Below are 17,265 nucleotides of genomic sequence, written 5' to 3' on the forward strand. Positions count from 1 at the left end.
ACAATGAAACCGCAGCTCGGACTGACCCTTGTCCAAGGCCCAGTGATGAATAGGCCTATTGCAGTCTGAAGCACGAGTTGGTCCCAGGAGGTATGCTAGCCACAGCCTTGCTGATGCACACGTGAACTCAGTGGCATGTTCAACCACTTGCACACATACATACACACACATCTCAATTTACACTCGACTTGAAGTATTAGGGCCTGCCCCGGCTGTGTGCCAGCAAAGGGCTGACACCTTATCACACAGCAAGCACAGTCCAGCATCACCTTCTCCTTTTGATGAGGATTTAAGGTATGACACTCGTGTGTGGGTACAGACTCCTGAGCTGGCTCAGTCCTGAACGCGTGCTTTTATTTGGCCGTGTTTTTTTGAGAGTTTAGCCAAGTGCCAAGCCCTGTGCCACTTTCACAGGACAGGCATGGGACTGACCATAATGAGTAAGACCAGAAAGCCTGCCAGGCACACTTAAAGTTGAATGGAGGAGGAGGGGAGAGAAAATGATCAATTATGCCTTAAGGAAAGAAAGTGACATGATAGCAAATTTGGGGGTGGGGTGGGGGCACTCTATTGGGGGTGGTGCCAGAGGGGTATCCTGAGGGGGTGATCTTTTAGCCCTGAGCGATATTAGGGAGCAGCTGTGCATAGAGAAGCAGGAGGTGAGATTGGAGGAGTGGCTGGAGTGAGATGAGGGTGGGGATGCCCCCCTCCCCGACAGAAGCTGAGGTTGGAGGGGCCACAGAGACCAGACCCCAGTGGGACATGGCAGGACTAACCTGGCCCAATTTGCATGGGATTGAGAGGTTTTCGGGACCCAGGGCTTTCAGTGATAAAACTGGGACAGTCCTGGCCAAACCAGGAGGGCTGGCCTCTCTACAAAGGAGCTTGGGTTTTTCTTTTTTCTTTTCTTTCTCTCTCTCATCTTCTCTCTCCCCCTCTCTACCATCCTTTTTTCCCCCTTTTTGTTTCTTAGCTTTATTACAATATAATTCACATACAATACAATTTAACCACAGAGAGGGGACAATCAATGGCTTTTGCCATATTCACAGTTGTGTATCCATTACCTGTCAATTTAAAGTATTTACTGAAGTTTTGTTGATTTACAATGTCAATTTCTACTTTACAGCAAATGATTCAGATATACATGCACGTTCTTTTTCATATTCTTTTCCATTATGGTTTATCACAGGATATTAAATAGTTTTGTGCTATACTCTATATAGAAGTTTTCATTTGCTAATCCCAAACTCTTAATCCATTCCTCCTCCACATCTCCTTGCATTTGACAACCACAAGTCTCTTTTCTATGTCTGTTAATCTGTTTCTGTTATGTAAATAATTTGTGTTGTATTTTAGATTCCATACATGAGTGAAATCAGATTCTGTTTCTCTTTCTCACTTCACCTAGTATAATAACCTCTAGGTCCATGTTGCTGCAAATGGCATTATTTCATTCTTTTTAATGGTTGGGTAATATTCCATAGTGTATATGCACCACATCTGATTTATCCATCCATCTGTTGATTCTCCATTTGTTATCCATTCATCTGTTGTTTCTGTGCCTTAGCTATTGTGAATAGTGCTGCAATGAACACTGGGGTGCATGTATCTTTACAAGTTACAGTTTTGTCCGGATGTATGCCTAAAAGTGGGATTGCTGGATCATATGGTAGCTCCATTCTTAGTTTTTTGAGGAACCTCCAATACTGTTCTCCATAGTGACTGCACTATCTTACATACCCACCCACAGTGTAGGATGGTTCCCTTTCCTCCACATCCTCTCCAGCATTTATAAGATTTTTAAATGGTGGCCATTCTGACTGACATCACCAGTCAAGTTTAGAACATCTCCACGGTCTCATGGTATTTGGGTTTTCTCCTGAGGACAATGGGGGCCAAGGGAGAGTTCTGAGTGGGGGAGGGAGGAGACCCCCGTGGTTCCTGGGAGGAAGGATGGATTGTAGGGGCAATGGGGATGGGGGAGGGAGCTGGAAAACCCAGAGGAAGCTGGGACCACCTCTAGTGTCTCTCTGGGTCTGTCCCCTCGTGGTGAGACTCTGTAGGGTCTGGCCTCACTCTATCAGGTGAGGATAATCAGGTCTTCTGCTGCTATGGGCTCAAGGGTGTGCTAACTACCTGCTTGAAGGAAGAAAAAAAAAGTATGTTACAGCCCTTACTCCCAGTACCTTAGAATGTGCCCTGTTTTGGATATATGGTTTTTGCAGGTGCAGTTAGTACAAGATGAGGTTGTGCTGCAGTAGGGTGAGTCCCCAAAACCGTGTGACTAGTGTCCATGTCTTAGGACAGCCGTGTTAAAACAAGTACATGATGGGGATGCCTGTGATGACAAAGGCAGACTGAAGTCCTGCAGCGACAAGCCACAGGTCACTAAGGACTGCCCGCAGCCACTTGAACCCAGGGAGAGGCAAGGAAAGAGTCTCTCCTCCGCATGGCCCTGCCAACACCTGGATTTTGGACTTCTGGCCTCCAGAACTGTATGACAATAAATGTCTGCTGCTCTAAGCTACCTCGTTCAGCACACTTCATTAAGAAGCCTGGGAACTAATATGTCTGGGGAGGAGCAGGACAGCACATTGGCATTTGGGGTCATGGGGCCACTGAGAAGATGTGGACAGGGGCTCCAGAGGGCAGTGGGCTGTCTGGGGAGGAGGACCAAGCTTTACAATCGGGCAGAGATGGTCATGGTGCGGCCCCTTTATCCTGTGAAGAAACTTTAACTGGTTTCCAGAAAGGCATCCTGGGGAGGGGGTGGGGTGCACTTGGGGTGCCTCTCCCAGGGCACTGATGGGGAGCCACAGCTGCTCAGGGGAGGGGGTGGGGTTTCCTTCTTGCCTCCCTCGGCAGGACTCTAGCCTCTCATCCCTAACTGGGACTAGGGGAGGGGGGGTCAAATGGGAGGAGACAGGCCAACTTGGCATTGGTGATAGGGAGACAGGTGCTTCCACAACTTCCAGTTTTTTGGGGGGATGGGGTGGGGACAACCAGACCTGGGGACAGTAGTAGAAGGGATGGCCAGGAGACAGAGGTGGAGCCAGGCTAGCTGGTGGTGGCTCAGGTGTCCTTGAACTTCCTCTCCTCCCACCACCTGTGGATGGCAACTGCCTTTCCAGCAAATACGGGTGGGCAAGGTGGATGCAGATCTCACCTGAGCTGTCCCATGATCCAGTCCTCTCCCAAGGGGGTCCAGTCAGCTCAAGCTCTCCACTGTGGGGACCCTGCACTCCACCTCAGAGTCCTCGAGGCCCAGCAGGTCCTAAACCCAGGTCACCCTGCCTCCTGCCCCCACAGCAGCCCCGGCCTCACGCTGCAAAAACAATTATCTGGATCATCTTTATGGGGCTTAAGCTTGGGTGGGAGCAGATGGGGCATGAGCTGGGGATTTGGGGCTGGGTATCCACTACACACACCCCGCCCCCCTCCATATCCCAGTCTCTTAAAAAGCCTTCTCTGGCCTGGGGCCGGGGCAGAGGCCAGCGGAGAGGTGGACGGGATCCAGGGGAGGGCAGCAGGGACAACGATGGACCAGGAACAGGAGGATGTGGGCTCAGCCTGTGACAAGGTGAGCAGGCCCCACCCCCACCCCCCACTCAAGGGCCTGTGAATGACAATACTAATTCATTTGTAGGGCACCTAATTAGCAAGGAGTCTTCTGGGACCCCTGACCCAGTTGCCACCTAAGAAGGTGCAGGAGGGCACTTGAGGTTCTGAGTGCCTAATCCAGCCCTCAGCGAGGTCAGGGCTCTCAGTGATGACCCCATGGAGGGAGGGGGTTGAGATAAGGGAGCGGCCCCCGGGATGGTCCCCTGGCTAGTGTCCCAGTCCCAGGCCACCCCGCAGTCAGGCCCCCATGTAGGACGTCAGCCCTCTCTCTTGGGGCAGCGCTGCAGTCACGTGGCACTGCTGGTGGGGCCCCCTGGGGCAGGGGCCAGGGCGAGATTGAGGAGGAGACTCATGTCTCATTTGGAGCAGCTCTGCAAAGCAGCACATCAGCGGGGACCATGGTGAGAGCCACAGAGAAGCTCAGGGCGGGCCCGGGAGCCAGGTGGAAGCTGGCTGACTGGGTTGACGGGTCTCCTGGCTGAGGGCCGGCTGGACTGAGCCTATCTGTTCCCCAGGCTGGCTCCCCAGACCAGGAGGGCTTCTTCAACCTGCTGAGCCACGTGCAGGGCGGCCGGATGGAGGAGCAGCGCTGCTCGCTGCAGGCAGGGCCGGGCCCAGCCTCTGACAGCCGTGAGAGTGGGCAGCAGGGTGTGCAGAAGTGGCTGTGATGTGGGTGGTCGGGCATGAATGGGGCAAGTGGCCATCTGGGGGGCCTGTGGGAAAGAGTCTGAGAAAGTGAGCCGGTGACTGGGGACAGAGATGCCCATGGGTTGGGGGCAGATACCAGCATGCTTCTCGGAGGATGTGAGTTGGGGGTGGCAGGGTGGGCTGGGGGGCTCCAGCTGGGCTGAGCTCCCCACGGCCTTGGCTCCACGCAGAGAGCGGCCCTGCACCCGAGATGGACAGCCTCATGGACATGCTGGCCAATACCCAGGGCCGCCGCATGGATGACCAGCGAGTGACGGTCAGCGCCCTGCCTGGCTTCCAGCCTTTGGGCCCCAAGGTAGGTGATGTTCTGCCTGGGCTGAGGAGAGACCCACCAGGCTGAGGCCTTTAACCCTGCCTTCCACCCCCAGCCAGGAGTACAAGAGGCCCCACCCCCACCTCTGTTCATCCATCATCTGGTAGGAGCACTCATCCTGAGTCCCTGCCAGTCACAAGACCCTGGTGGATCCAATACCCCGGTTCAGAGGGAGGGCAGAGGCCCATACAGGGCTGAGAAAGGATCGAGGTCATGTCTGGGGCATGTTCAAGTCAGAGACATGGCGGGAACTCACAGCTTCTGAGCCCGAGTGTCTGAGAGCTATGAGGAGGTGACAGAGAATAGACCCCTTCCTGGGACGGCACCCCGAGGGTGGAGGACAGGTGAGCCTGTGCACAGGATGCATCCAGACCCCCACACGTCCACATCACACATACTTGCCCATAGCTTGGGTTCTGATCAGGACCCCAGTGAGGCCCCCAAGACCCACCAGCCCCAAAATACCACCCTTAATGTTGAGTAACCAAGGAGCACAGAGGCTCCGGGATGGTGGGAACAGGTAAGGGGAGGGAGGGGAGGTGTGACTCAGTTGCCATCTGCCGCCTCCTTCCAGTGTCTGTGTCCCCCTCTGGTTGGCACTACCCTCGGCCCCTCTCTCTGGTTGACCCCTTTGTATCAACAGGACGGAGTGCAGAAACGAGCTGGGACGCTCAGTCCCCAACCCCTCCTCACCCCCCAGGACCCAGCTGCTCTCAGCTTCCGTCGGAACAGCAGCCCCCAGCCCCAGACACAAGCCCCCTGAGGGCCTGAGGTGTCCTGGGCCCCACTTGGCCCCTGAGAGCCGACAATAAAGCACTTCCATGAGCAACAAAGAACCGTGTGTGTGTTATTCTGCAGGGCGGGCTGGAATTCAGGCACGGAGAGACCTCAGGGGCTCTGCTGGGCAGCACGAAGGAGTTTCTCCTCCCGCTGCTTCCGTATCCTCTCTTTGAATTCTTCTAGCTCCCGGCGCTGGGGAGGTGAAATGGGAAGGAAGGAGAGGCAAATGCACCTCAGGGCCTGGATCTTGCTCCCAGCCCACCTCCCCTTAACCCCCCAGACCGTGGCTTCAGAGTTCCTGTCTACAATGAAGCCTGTGCCAATTACAACCCCAGATTAGCTTCAACCTTCAGGGAGTTCCCTGATAGCTCAATTGGTAAAGAATCCACCTGCAATGCAGGATACCCCAGTTCAATTCCTGGGTTGGGAAGACCTGCTAGAGAAAGGATAGGCTACCCACTCCAGTATTCTTGGGGTTCCCTTGTGGCTCAGCCGGTAAAAAATCCGTCTGCAATGCGGGAGACCTGGGTTTGATCCCTGGGTTGGGAAGATCCCCTGGAGAAAAGAAAGGCTACCCACTCCAGTATTATGGCCCAGAGAATTCCATGGACTGTATAGTCCATGGGGTCCACAAAGAGTCAGACACGACTGAGCGACTTTCACTTTCAGGGAGAGGGCAGTTAAGGAAATCATGTGTCCCTCCACTCTAGGTTCCCTGCCCACAACTGAGGGTTCCACCATGGCCACAGGAATCCAGGCCCCTCCCCCCTCCGGTGGGAGGAAAATTACATGGCTTACCTGGTCCTCCTTCTCAGGGGGCCACAGCTCCCTCTGTAGGGACAAAGTCACAGATGGAGTCACAAGCCAGAAGCCTCCAGAGCCCCGCATCCAGGGCAGGGTCGGCTCAGGGAAGGCTGACCCTGTTCCCTCATACCCTTCCCCATCCCCTGGAATGAACCGGTGCTCACCTTGCGCTGAATGACATAGTCCTCAAACCACTCGGCCTGATTGGCAATCCAGAACATAGCCACTGGGAAGGTGAGGTAGATGGTCATCTGGAAGGGAAGGGGAGGGATGAGTAGTCAGGAATTACCATCCCCGCCTCCACCCCTACTGTACAGAGGCTGCTCAGAGTCGGGAAAACCATCCTCTGGCCGAGACCAGAGGTGTTTCCTCAGGACCCTCCAGAACCTCCAAACTCCCAGCAAGGGTACAGAAGTCACACACCTTGAAGTCTAGTCCCAAGAATCCAAGAGTAACCCCCCCCATCCCCACCCCGAAAGCCACCTCCAAGTCTGAAAGACTCTTCCTCAAAGAAACACAGACATATTGGCCCCAGGAGCAGAAGAGCTCGTACTACAATAAAGGCATCTGTCTGAGACCTCAAACCACCCCCAGCTAGATTCCAGAGCACCCTCAGACCCAGAACTCATTCTTTAGAGTATAGGAGTCGGTCTAGGAGAAAGACGCACACCCACTGTAAACCTGAGAGCTCCGCCACAGCCTTAAGTCTTCCTTCTTAGAGCCTCCTCCCCAGGCCACATCTCTCAGAGGGTTTTCCTCACACCGGCCCTCCCAGAGCCCCAACCCAGCGCCCCCTTCTCTGCGTCTCCAACAGTAAAGGTCCCTTTCAAATCAATGGAGCTTTCGCCCCAGAGCCCCTCTCTCGGAGGCCTCCCTTTTCAGAGCCTTCTCCTCATCCAGAAAGAACCCCGCGCCCAGCCTTCCGACCGCTCCGTTGCTCACTGACCCGAAACACCTCAAGCTTCACCCCCATGTTTCTGCTCTTAGGCTTCACAGCCGCTTCCGCCCAAAGCCAACCGTCCAACAAGACAGTAGGTCATTGGGAGTCCGCGGGCTCCACTGCTAAAGCTGATTGGTCCAAGTAGCTTCATGATGACGTCATCTTAGGGCGCTCGCCAATGCTTCCGGTAGCTGGGGTGGTCGAACGGAAAGTCAACAACACCTGGCGCATGATCGGGAAGAGTTCAGCCAATGGGAAATTAGTCTGGTTCGAGATAGGAGGCCTTTAGGCATAGACGTCATCATACCGCGACTCCTGTCCGTATCTGGAGAACCTGGAAAATGGTGGTGATGGCGCGGCTTTCGAGGCCCGAGCGACCGGACCTTGTGTTCGTGAGTCCGCGGCGGGCCGGGGGTGGCATTCATAGGGGCGCCGGGGCTTAGATACCTCAGGGGATTGGGGCTTGGCCACTCGGGGTATTTAGGCTAAAACTGGGCCGGTCTGAGAGCAGGAGGACCCTTACGGGCCGACTCGTGATGTCTGGACCAGGCTGGTCAGCAGCAAAGATCTGGTGCCGGAGCTCAGGTGACCTTAGTAAAGAGCAAATGGTCGAAGTTAAGGGCCTGGCATCCCAGACCTGGGGCGGAAATGGGAGCGCGCAGGGTGTGGGCGGGAAGGGAAACTCATGTAGCTAAATTTTGAGAGGCCTGGTGTTTGAAGTAAAAGCTTGGTGAGTAGTCCAGGGCTGGTTTCATTGGTAAAATCTAAGTGTTCCGGGTAACCGTCCAGGTCTGGTCCTGAGCGTTATAGTTTCTGGGATAAAGGCATGGTGTCTGGACCGGGAGAATCTTGGGAAAAGAAGTAAAGACCTGGTGATGTGGAGCTGAGTGGGCGACGGCCAGTAGAATCCTGGAGAGTCAAAGTCTTGGTGTTTGGAGTAGAGGCGTGGCATTTTCCCTAGATTGCTTCTTGGTGTCTCGAGTTAAAGGCTAGGGAACTTGTCCATACCTTTCTTCCTGAGATAAAGGATTTAGCTTCCAACTTCTGGGGCAGAGTTGAGCTAAACTGGCTGGTGGGAGCCTGAGATGCCAAAGGTCTGGTGTCTGGGGAGTCATGCTCTGAGGAGGTAAGACTTGGTGACCAGGGCAGAGGTCTAGCGTTGGACCAGAACCTTGGTGTCTGTAGAGTCTGGTGACCTGGGCCAGAAAGTGGATAGCTTGATTCGGAAGGCCAAGAGAGTGATATCTGGGTGATAGTTTCATGCCTGACCTGGAACCCGGTGACTGAGGAGTCTGATAGTCTGGGTCACGTTGTAGGTCATCAGATTCTGAGGGGTAAAAGTCTGGTCCTGGTATCTGGGTGACTGGGCTCCAGTGGTGAGCAGTGGCATCTGGGACCTGGGTAGGGGTCCCAGTAGGAGTGGTGCTGTGCGCAGGCTCTGAGAGCAGGTCTATCTTCTCCCCATACCCCGGCCCTGGCAGGAGGAAGAGGACCTCCCCTATGAGGAGGAAATCATGCGGAACCAGTTCTCTGTCAAGTGCTGGCTCCGCTACATCGAGTTCAAGCAGGGGGCCCCCAAGCCCAGGCTCAATCAACTGTATGAGCGGGCGCTCAAGCTGCTGCCCTGCAGGTGAGATTGGCAGCAGCTGCCTTGCCTGCCCCCGCCCCCTGCCCCACCCTATCTTATCCCATCACACCAGAACTGGCTAGTAGGTCCCAGGTCCCTCCTAGGTGTTGTGTCAGCGAGTAGACATCCCAGGAATCGCTGAGCACACCTTCCCTGATGTCCTGGCCATCCTCCCCAGGCCCCTGCTCCTAGCCCTCGTCTCATAGGGCAGAGGGAAGGGTCCCCGGAGTCCATAAAAGCTGACCAGTCACTGCCCCTCCCTCCAACTCCCAGCTACAAACTCTGGTACCGCTACCTGAAGGCCCGCCGGGCGCAGGTGAAGCATCGCTGCGTGACCGACCCCGCCTATGAAGATGTCAACAATTGCCACGAGAGGGCCTTTGTGTTCATGCACAAGGTGGGGAGGGGGCATGGCTGGGCCAGGGAATGAGTAGGGAGGTGAGGCTCAGAGTCCACGGAGGTGGACAGAGCAGGGGTGGGAATTCTGTGACCTCTGTGCATGCCGGGCTGAGCAAGACTTAGTTCCAGGGACACTGGGGTTCTGGGTCCTGCTGCAGGGGACATCCAGCATCCTGGGGCCCAGTGCTGAGGCTGGCAGCTCAGCCCCTCCTCTCCCCACCCCTCCAGATGCCCCGGCTGTGGCTGGATTACTGCCAGTTCCTAATGGACCAGGGACGTGTTACGCACACACGCCGAACTTTCGACCGGGCCCTCCGGGCATTGCCCATCACCCAGCACTCTCGTATTTGGCCCCTGTACCTGCGCTTCCTGCGCTCACACCCCCTGCCTGAGACTGCTGTGCGGGGCTACCGGCGCTTCCTCAAGGTGAGGCCCCTAAAAGGGCAAGATGGGGCCAGGTTCAGGCAGGTGGGCCAGTTCCCCAGGTCAGGACTTTCCAAAAACGGGCTCGTTGGGGGCACTGTGTGCCCTGACAGACAGGAAATGGGAACATGGCTCATTGAGACAGACAAGGTTTTGTTTGTGAGTTCTGTGTTCAATCTCCAGAGAGTTTGCGAGCATCTGCTCCACGTCCGGCATTGGGATACAGGTGCTGGGGATAGAGTGGCTAAGACTGTCCCTGTTTTCATGGAGCTTTCAGTCTCACCTGGCAGACAGATGCTTGCGACCTGACTGCATAAACCGGAGTAAATCTGCAACCATGAGAGGGCAGGGAACAGGAGATAAACACATAACAGGCAGGGCTGAGAGTCGAGGGGCAAACAGTATGGAGGCCTCATGCGGTTTCCCCAAATTTATAGTCTCTTATGCATCGTGAAGTCCTTAGTGCAGTGCTGTTTTAGGTAGGGGGCTTGTGATGAAAGCAAGGCCTGGTCTGTGCAGGCTGGACCGCTGGTGTCTGACCCAGACAGTGAGGGCTGGACCTGGACTGGTGAGGGCTGGGGCTGAGACTGGAAGTGCAGTGCTAGCTCCTGCCCAGAACAGTGGTGGGTGGCTGACCGGAGGTGGGGTGGGAGGGGGCATGGTGGTGTGGCCCTGTGGCCCCACTGACAGCCGGTGGTGTGTGGGTGCCCAGCTGAGCCCTGAAAGCGCTGAGGAGTATATCGAGTACCTCAAGTCAAGCGACCGGCTGGATGAGGCGGCGCAGCGCCTGGCCACCGTGGTGAACGACGAACGCTTCGTGTCGAAGGCCGGCAAGTCTAACTACCAGGTGGGCCCTGGGTGCTGGCCAGGGGGGAGGGCCGGCCCCTTGGGGCCAAGGCTGACCTTCCCTCACCCCGCAGCTGTGGCACGAGCTCTGTGACCTCATCTCCCAGAACCCTGACAAGGTGCAGTCTCTCAACGTGGACGCCATCATCCGCGGGGGCCTCACCCGCTTCACCGACCAGCTGGGCAAGCTCTGGTGCTCGCTGGCCGACTACTACATCCGTAGCGGTCACTTCGAGAAGGTGCCTGGGCAGGCAGGGGTCTGGGAGCGGGGCGGGGCCTCCCTCCAGCACTCAGCCTTTGGGGACACCTGTGGACGTGCATATGAGCAGAAACACGTGCCAGTGTATTGTTAGTGCACACCTTTGCACGTGCCTTCCTGAAGGTGGGGCGAGGCAGACTGCCAGCGAGCGCACCCACCTTGAACCAGCGAAACCTAGTTTTCCATGGTGGTGCCTTGGACCTGTTTTAGCTTGGGTGTCCTCATTTGCTGAAGTTTCCTGAGAATGAACTTTTGAGAGTGACAGTTGCCTTCCCACCTACTGGGACTCAGGCTGGAGTTGGGGTTTGGTGTGAGGGTCCCTCCTGAGGTGTTGGTTTTACCATCTGTTCATGTTGGCTGTTCTCCTTGTGACAGTGGAGTGGCAAGCTTGGGGATGGGGGCCGTGGGGGGGGCTCGGAGAGGTCCCTGGAGGGGCTGGCTGGGGCTGCGAGGATGGGGAGGGGGTGGGCCAGGGGTGATCAGAGCAAGAGGGTGGAGCTGGAGTCGGGGCCCAGAGGGGGCTGTGCAGGCCTGGGGGAAGGAGGAGCCCTGCAGGCCAACAAGGGGCCGACTGTGTCCCGCTACAGGGAGCTGCCAGTTAGCCAGCCGTGAGCAGGACACAGGCCTGACCAGCTGTGCGTTCTACAAAAATACAAAGACCCTTCGGGCTGACACTTTGAGTGGACCGCATAGGCCGGGGCTGGCAGCAGGAGACTGGCCAGGCAGGGGCAGAGTGAGGGGGCCTCCCACCACTTTCCTTTCATACTGCCCGTCCCCTCGGGGTTTGGGGAATGACCAGGAGAATGTGTGCTGGAAAGAGGGGTCAGACTGGTGTGAGGGGTACTTTGTAGCAACAGCTGAGCCCTCCGTGACCTGCTGAGGTTCAGGTCCTGGCAGGGTGGTTGGTCCCCGCTTCGGTCCCACGGGGGCTGGGCCATCATGTATCTCACTTGAGCCCCATGGTTACTGCATGAGGAGCTGTCACTCTTTACTGATGAGGAGCTGAGGTCCCGGATCACCTGGTAGAAGAGGGGAAGGGAGAGCTCCAACCATTGTTGGGTGCTGGCAGTGCTGGGCAGGCCCCAGGGAGTACCCTGCGGGGATTCTGATCTGGGACGGGTGCTCAGAGGCCGGTTCTGTCAGATGCCTAGGGTCCCTGCAGTGGTCACACGCGCCTCTCCCCCGCACTTTGCTTACACCCTCCTCCCCCACTTCCCTTCCCTGCAGGCTCGGGACGTGTATGAGGAGGCCATCCGGACTGTGATGACCGTGCGGGACTTCACCCAGGTGTTTGACAGCTATGCCCAATTCGAGGAGAGTATGATTGCGGCGAAGATGGAGACTGCCTCGGAGCTGGGGCGGGAGGAGGAGGGTGAGCTGGGGGAGAGGGGTCCTTAGTGACTTCTTGGGGGTGAGTGGGTCTTGGGGTCAGAGGCCAGCAGCAGGAGAGTGTGAGTGGGTGGGTTGCCAGGACTGGGGACACTTTTCAGTGGGGCTTGGGTTGAACGCTGGTGGGAACGGAGAGCAGGGTAGACAGTGAGGTGGAGAGGGGGCCTGGGCCAGAGCTTGGCAGGGAAGGAGGGCTGGTGGGGGCGGTGGGATTGAGGGGTTTCCAGGGTAGCCTGGACCCTGCCCACCTGTGGGTTCATGGTGGCCCTGGGGCAGCTCGGAGAGGGAGTGCCCAGATGGACAGTGGGGGCATAGGGTAGGGACCGGCAGTGAGCAGGAGGTGCCCTGGGTACTGTGAACAGACGCCCTCCGCCCTGCCCCGACTTCGCAGATGACGTAGACCTGGAGCTACGTCTGGCCCGCTTCGAACAGCTCATCAGCCGGCGGCCCCTGCTCCTCAACAGCGTCCTGCTGCGCCAGAACCCGCACCACGTGCACGAGTGGCATAAGCGTGTGGCCCTGCACCAGGGCCGCCCCCGTGAGGTGTGTGACGGCCCCGCCTCCAGAGCCTGTCTTGGCCCCCCCCCTCCTCCGAGGCCCGCCCCCTCCCCACCAGGTCCCCGCCCAGCCTGACCCAGCCCTTCCCTCCCAGATCATCAATACGTACACGGAGGCTGTGCAGACGGTGGACCCCTTCAAGGCCACCGGCAAGCCCCACACGCTGTGGGTCGCGTTCGCCAAGTTTTACGAGGACAACGGGCAGCTGGACGATGTGAGTGTGGGTGTCGCGTATGGAAGTCTTATGGGTCCTCTGCCCCGCCCCCTTTGTGGGCGGGGTCTCAGCCTGGTCTCTGTCCCGCCCCGCCCCCCCCCCCACACCCCCCGCAGGCCCGCGTCATCTTGGAGAAGGCCACCAAGGTGAGTTTCAAGCAGGTGGACGACCTGGCCAGTGTGTGGTGTGAGTGTGGAGAGCTGGAGCTCCGGCATGAGAACTACGACCAGGCCTTGCGACTTCTGCGGGTGAGCATAGGCTGGCGCGGGGTGGGATGGGCCGGCGAGGGGTGGGATGGGCCGGCGAGGGGTGGGATGGGCCGGCGAGGGGTGGGATGGGCCGGCAAGGGGTGGGATGGGCGGGCTTGGGCGCTGCAGGGTGTGCGGTCAGGGGGTCAGGGTTCCGGACGCCCCCTGAGCGCCTCCCACTGCCGTCCTTGCCCCTGCAGAAGGCGACAGCGCTGCCTGCCCGGCGCGCTGAGTACTTTGATGGCTCAGAGCCTGTGCAGAACCGTGTGTACAAGTCTCTGAAGGTGTGGTCCATGCTGGCCGACCTGGAGGAGAGCCTCGGCACCTTCCAGGTGAGCCCCTGGAACAGGATGGGGGTGGGATTGCACCTTCCAGCGGAGCCCCTGGGATGGAGTGGGGGAGTGGGACGCGCTCCCCAGGGAGGGGAAGGGGGCTGACTCCACCCCTGGGGCGCACCGCCCTGTCCCCGCCCTGCAGTCCACCAAAGCAGTGTACGACCGCATCCTGGACCTGCGCATCGCCACGCCGCAGATTGTCATTAACTACGCCATGTTCCTGGAGGAGCACAAGTACTTTGAGGAGAGCTTCAAGGTATGGGGGTCCCCACCCAGGTGTCAGGGACACTGTGTTCCTGTGCTCAGGCCGCCCCCACAAGGTACCACCCACTGGGCGGGTACCACCCACTGGGCGGCTTAACCCACGGAGGTGCGTTTTCTTCGTCGTGGAGGCCCCAAGTCTGAGATCAAGGTGTGGGCAGGGTTGTTTTCCTCCGAGAGCCCCCTCCCTCTGGCTTGTAGAGGTCGCCTCTTCGTGGTGTTCTGGCGTGGCTGCCTCTGCTGTCATGAGGATGTCAGTTGTATTGGAGTGAGGTCACCTTAATCATCTCATTTTAACTCAAGTTACATCTTGTAAAATTTTTTTCCAAATAGTCTTGTTCTGAGGTACTGGGAGCTAGGGTTTTGACTTGAATTTGGAGGGGCACAGGGACACAGGAACGGGGACATGGCAGGGGTGGGGTGTTGTACACACATGAGTGCCGCCTCTGAGTGTCAGGCCTGCCCCCCTGCCTGGGTGGTGACCTTTCTCCCTAGGCTTCAGTGTCTGTTGAGCTGAGGATCTACTCTCATCTTCAGCCATAAAGTTGCTGAGTAACCTTAGTGAGTCCTAGTCCAGCTCTGTCTAGGGTCCTGGCAGCCTATAGAGGGAGACAGGCCATGCATTGGCCGCCAGGCTGGGTTTTGATTACGTGATCATGGGGAGGAGCAGGAGGGAGAGGCAGGCAGGCCAGGGGCCCGCTGAATGAGCCAGAAGGGGACATGGGCATGAGGGGTCCTCCTGCTGAGGGCTCACACACAGCACCCCCTCGGGCAGGCATACGAGCGTGGCATCTCGTTGTTCAAGTGGCCCAACGTGTCGGACATCTGGAGTACCTACCTGACGAAGTTCATTGCCCGCTACGGGGGCCGCAAGCTGGAGCGGGCACGCGACCTCTTTGAGCAGGCGCTGGATGGCTGCCCTCCCAAATATGCCAAGAGTGAGGGGGTCAAATGGTCTTGGGGGTGGGGGCGCATCCCAGGCCCAACCGCTGATCTCTAACCCCACCCCCCGCTTTGTCCTGCCGCAGCGCTGTACCTGCTGTACGCGCAGCTGGAAGAAGAGTGGGGCCTGGCGCGGCATGCCATGGCAGTGTATGAGCGTGCCACCAGGGCTGTGGAGCCTGCGCAGCAGTACGACATGTTCAACATCTACATCAAGCGGGCGGCTGAGATCTACGGGGTCACCCACACCCGCAGCATCTATCAGAAGGCCATTGAGGTGCCTGCGTCGGGGGTGGGGGGTGAGGGGGGAAGAAGAGGGTCTTGCAGGCAGGGAATCTGAGTGAGTCTGTGTGTGTGTGGTAGAGGGCAGGCTCACTGCCCAGGGGCCAGCCTGGTGTGCCCAGAGGGGTGTGTGCACCCCCGCCCCCATCCCAGCCTCCCTGACCCCTCCCAACCCCACCAGGTGCTGTCTGACGAGCATGCCCGGGAGATGTGCCTGCGGTTTGCTGACATGGAGTGCAAGCTTGGGGAGATCGACCGTGCCCGGGCCATATACAGCTTCTGCTCGCAGATCTGCGACCCCCGGGTAGGGACGGTCCTGGACCTGGGGAGGGATTGGGGGGTGGGAGGTTGTGGCCAAGCTGACCAGCTCACATTCCTGCTACCCACTCTGCAGACGACCGGGTCCTTCTGGCAAACGTGGAAGGACTTCGAGGTCCGGCATGGCAACGAGGACACCATCCGGGAGATGCTGCGGATCCGCCGCAGCGTGCAGGCCACATACAACACGCAGGTCAACTTCATGGCCTCGCAGATGCTCAAGGTGTCGGGCAGCGCCACGGGCACCGGTGAGCGAGCCCTTGCCATGGGTGCTGGCCTCCCAGGTCTGAGAGCATCAAGGTTCACCCCGTTCCCCATGCCTCAGGCTGGGAACTTCCTGGGGGATTGGGGCCTCAGGCTTACATGGGGGGCACCCAGCAGCACCCAGAGCAAAGCAGGCACGGTCCCCATGGCATCTGACCCCCACGTTCCCTGCCCCCACCCCCAGTGTCCGACCTGGCCCCCGGGCAGAGCGGTATGGATGACATGAAGCTGCTGGAGCAGCGTGCTGAGCAGTTGGCGGCGGAGGCTGAGCGGGACCAGCCCTCAAGGGCCCAGAGCAAGATCCTGTTTGTGAGGTGAGGGAGGGCGCCCTGAGGCTGGGGCTCGGAGCCAGTCAGCTCTCAGGAGGGGAGGCACCAGGAGGTGGGGGGCCGCTGGGCCTGGCTGAGCAGTGTGGCCCCTGCCCGCCCCAGGAGTGACGCCTCCCGGGAAGAGCTGGCTGAGCTGGCCCAGCAGGCCAACCCGGAGGAGATTGAGCTGGGCGAGGACGAGGATGAGGATGAAATGGACCTGGAGCCCAACGGTGAGGGGCCAGTGGGCCAGGTCTGGTGGAGGGTGGGGGTGGGACCCCTTCCCAGAGAGTGACCGAGTCCTCCTCACATCCCACCCCCATCCAGAGGTGCGCCTGGAACAGCAGAGCGTGCCAGCCGCTGTGTTCGGGAGCCTGAAGGAAGACTGACTTCTGCCCCTGCCCACTCTGCCTCTCCCCTCAATGAAGCTTGTGTTTGTATGTCCTGGTCTGAGCCTCCTTCCTGCCCCCTCTCTCCTGCTGCCCAGGTGCCTGAGGGGTTTGCCAACTCAGCGCCCTGCCCCCCTCCACCCCCGGATTGGCTCATGTGGGAGGTGGGGCAGCTGGGCTCTAGGCCAGGGCAGGCACCCGCCCCACCCTCACCCCACCGAGCCAGTTCTGGACTCTGAGAGGCCAGTCTCTCCGTGGCCTGAGGGCCTGATCCTGGAGGGGCCCTGTCCCGCTTCCCATCAGCAGGTAGACAGCACCCCACCTCGAACCCTTCCTCCCTGGGCGAGGGCGGCACCCTGATCACCTCTGCGATCTTAGCAAGGCTATTCTCTACCTGGACAGCAGCCAGGAGCCAGACCTCCGCCCTGGGCCACGACCAGGGCGTGGTCCTTAGTCCTAAGTTCTGGGAAGCCATTATCGGGCTCTAAGCTATTAAAGGATTTGAAGCATCCAGGGACTTAATCAGATTTGTGCCCTTAACAGGCCAGGCAGACTGCTGTGGGACCGGCTGGTGGCAGGAGGTGACTGGGGATGCAGTCATGGGGACAGAGAAACGAGTGAGCAGGTAGGCCTTCAGGAGGCGAATGTGCAGGATCAGGTGACCCTGGGGAGGCTGAGGTTCCCCACTTGAGCTTGTGACTTAGCTCCTCCACCTGAGACATCCAGGGGCCACGCCAAGGCAGCAACCTCAGACCTGGAGCTCGGCTGAGAGAAACAGGACCCCCTGGCCCAGAGGCAGTCACCGAGTCTAGAAACGTAGGCAGGCGGCTGAGGGAGAGAAGATCAAGTTTAGCAGTTGGCCAAGGACCAAATGACAAGAGGGGCCGATAATAACAGCCAGGCTGAGGAGGAAAATGAAGCCAGTGGGGGTGGGGAGGGCTGGCTAGAAGCCCCAGGTGCCCAGGAGTTCAGCTAAGAGGCAGCTGGGAAGCGGCCACGGGGCCCTGGCAGGGGAGTCATGCCAGACCTTGGCA

At 58.5% G+C, this 17,265-nt stretch overlaps 3 protein-coding genes across 7 annotated transcripts; 2 read left to right on the forward strand and 1 right to left on the reverse strand.

Moving 5' to 3' along the window:
• The first annotated feature begins 3,465 nt into the window (after positions 1–3,465).
• On the forward strand, positions 3,466–5,481 carry PCP2 (Purkinje cell protein 2). 4 transcript variants are annotated; one of them, XM_044948085.2, is made up of 4 exons: positions 3,466–3,583; positions 4,140–4,272; positions 4,503–4,627; positions 5,289–5,481. In XM_044948085.2, the coding sequence occupies exons 1-4, from the start codon at positions 3,542–3,544 to the stop codon at positions 5,406–5,408; spliced, it is 420 nt and encodes a 139-aa protein (XP_044804020.2). In that variant the 5' UTR covers positions 3,466–3,541; the 3' UTR covers positions 5,409–5,481. The 4 variants fall into 4 exon arrangements, with proteins under 4 accessions (XP_044804020.2, XP_044804021.2, XP_006046829.3 ...); XM_044948086.2 differs by having other exon boundaries at positions 4,140–4,254; XM_006046767.4 differs by lacking the exon at positions 3,466–3,583 and adding an exon at positions 3,648–4,025 and having other exon boundaries at positions 4,140–4,254.
• LOC102410992 (protein PET100 homolog, mitochondrial) lies at positions 5,468–7,325 on the reverse strand. The gene is made up of 4 exons (XM_006046763.4): positions 7,176–7,325; positions 6,394–6,480; positions 6,224–6,256; positions 5,468–5,617 (listed from the first exon to the last, which is right to left on the reverse strand). Exons 1-4 carry the CDS (start codon positions 7,200–7,202, stop codon positions 5,534–5,536), a joined length of 231 nt encoding a protein of 76 aa, XP_006046825.1. The 5' UTR covers positions 7,203–7,325; the 3' UTR covers positions 5,468–5,533.
• Positions 7,326–7,403: 78 nt separating this feature from the next.
• XAB2 (XPA binding protein 2) lies at positions 7,404–16,282 on the forward strand. Of its 2 annotated transcripts, none has more exons than XM_025293422.3 (19): positions 7,404–7,561; positions 8,651–8,799; positions 9,070–9,193; positions 9,424–9,621; positions 10,331–10,465; positions 10,539–10,703; positions 11,951–12,095; positions 12,504–12,655; positions 12,765–12,884; positions 13,001–13,132; positions 13,333–13,464; positions 13,610–13,723; positions 14,504–14,666; positions 14,757–14,947; positions 15,134–15,256; positions 15,347–15,518; positions 15,719–15,848; positions 15,966–16,075; positions 16,170–16,282. In XM_025293422.3, the coding sequence occupies exons 1-19, from the start codon at positions 7,511–7,513 to the stop codon at positions 16,229–16,231; spliced, it is 2,568 nt and encodes an 855-aa protein (XP_025149207.1). In that variant the 5' UTR covers positions 7,404–7,510; the 3' UTR covers positions 16,232–16,282. The 2 variants fall into 2 exon arrangements, with proteins under 2 accessions (XP_025149207.1, XP_044804019.1); XM_044948084.2 differs by lacking the exon at positions 7,404–7,561 and adding an exon at positions 7,804–7,899.
• The last annotated feature ends 983 nt before the right edge of the window (positions 16,283–17,265 follow it).

Source organism: Bubalus bubalis, chromosome 9 (genome assembly GCF_019923935.1).
Source record: "Bubalus bubalis isolate 160015118507 breed Murrah chromosome 9, NDDB_SH_1, whole genome shotgun sequence".
Taxonomy (NCBI): Eukaryota; Metazoa; Chordata; class Mammalia; order Artiodactyla; family Bovidae; genus Bubalus; species Bubalus bubalis.

Excerpts from the sequence above, each read along its gene's own strand:
- PCP2 (XM_044948085.2), top strand. The coding sequence starts at position 3,542 with ATGGACCAGGAACAGGAGGATGTGGGCTCAGCCTGTGACAAG. Across the intron at positions 3,584-4,139 it reads TGGGCTCAGCCTGTGACAAG|GCTGGCTCCCCAGACCAGGA; the intron begins GTGAGCAGGCCC and ends TCTGTTCCCCAG. Across the intron at positions 4,273-4,502 it reads CCGTGAGAGTGGGCAGCAGG|AGAGCGGCCCTGCACCCGAG; the intron begins GTGTGCAGAAGT and ends GGCTCCACGCAG.
- LOC102410992 (XM_006046763.4), bottom strand. The coding sequence starts at position 7,202 with ATGGGGGTGAAGCTTGAGGTGTTTCGG. Across the intron at positions 6,257-6,393 it reads ACTATGTCATTCAGCGCAAG|AGGGAGCTGTGGCCCCCTGA; the intron begins GTGAGCACCGGT and ends TTGTCCCTACAG. Across the intron at positions 5,618-6,223 it reads CCCCTGAGAAGGAGGACCAG|CGCCGGGAGCTAGAAGAATT; the intron begins GTAAGCCATGTA and ends TCACCTCCCCAG.
- XAB2 (XM_025293422.3), top strand. The coding sequence starts at position 7,511 with ATGGTGGTGATGGCGCGGCTTTCGAGGCCCGAGCGACCGGACCTTGTG. Across the intron at positions 14,667-14,756 it reads CCCTCCCAAATATGCCAAGA|CGCTGTACCTGCTGTACGCG; the intron begins GTGAGGGGGTCA and ends GTCCTGCCGCAG. Across the intron at positions 15,257-15,346 it reads CGCAGATCTGCGACCCCCGG|ACGACCGGGTCCTTCTGGCA; the intron begins GTAGGGACGGTC and ends CCCACTCTGCAG.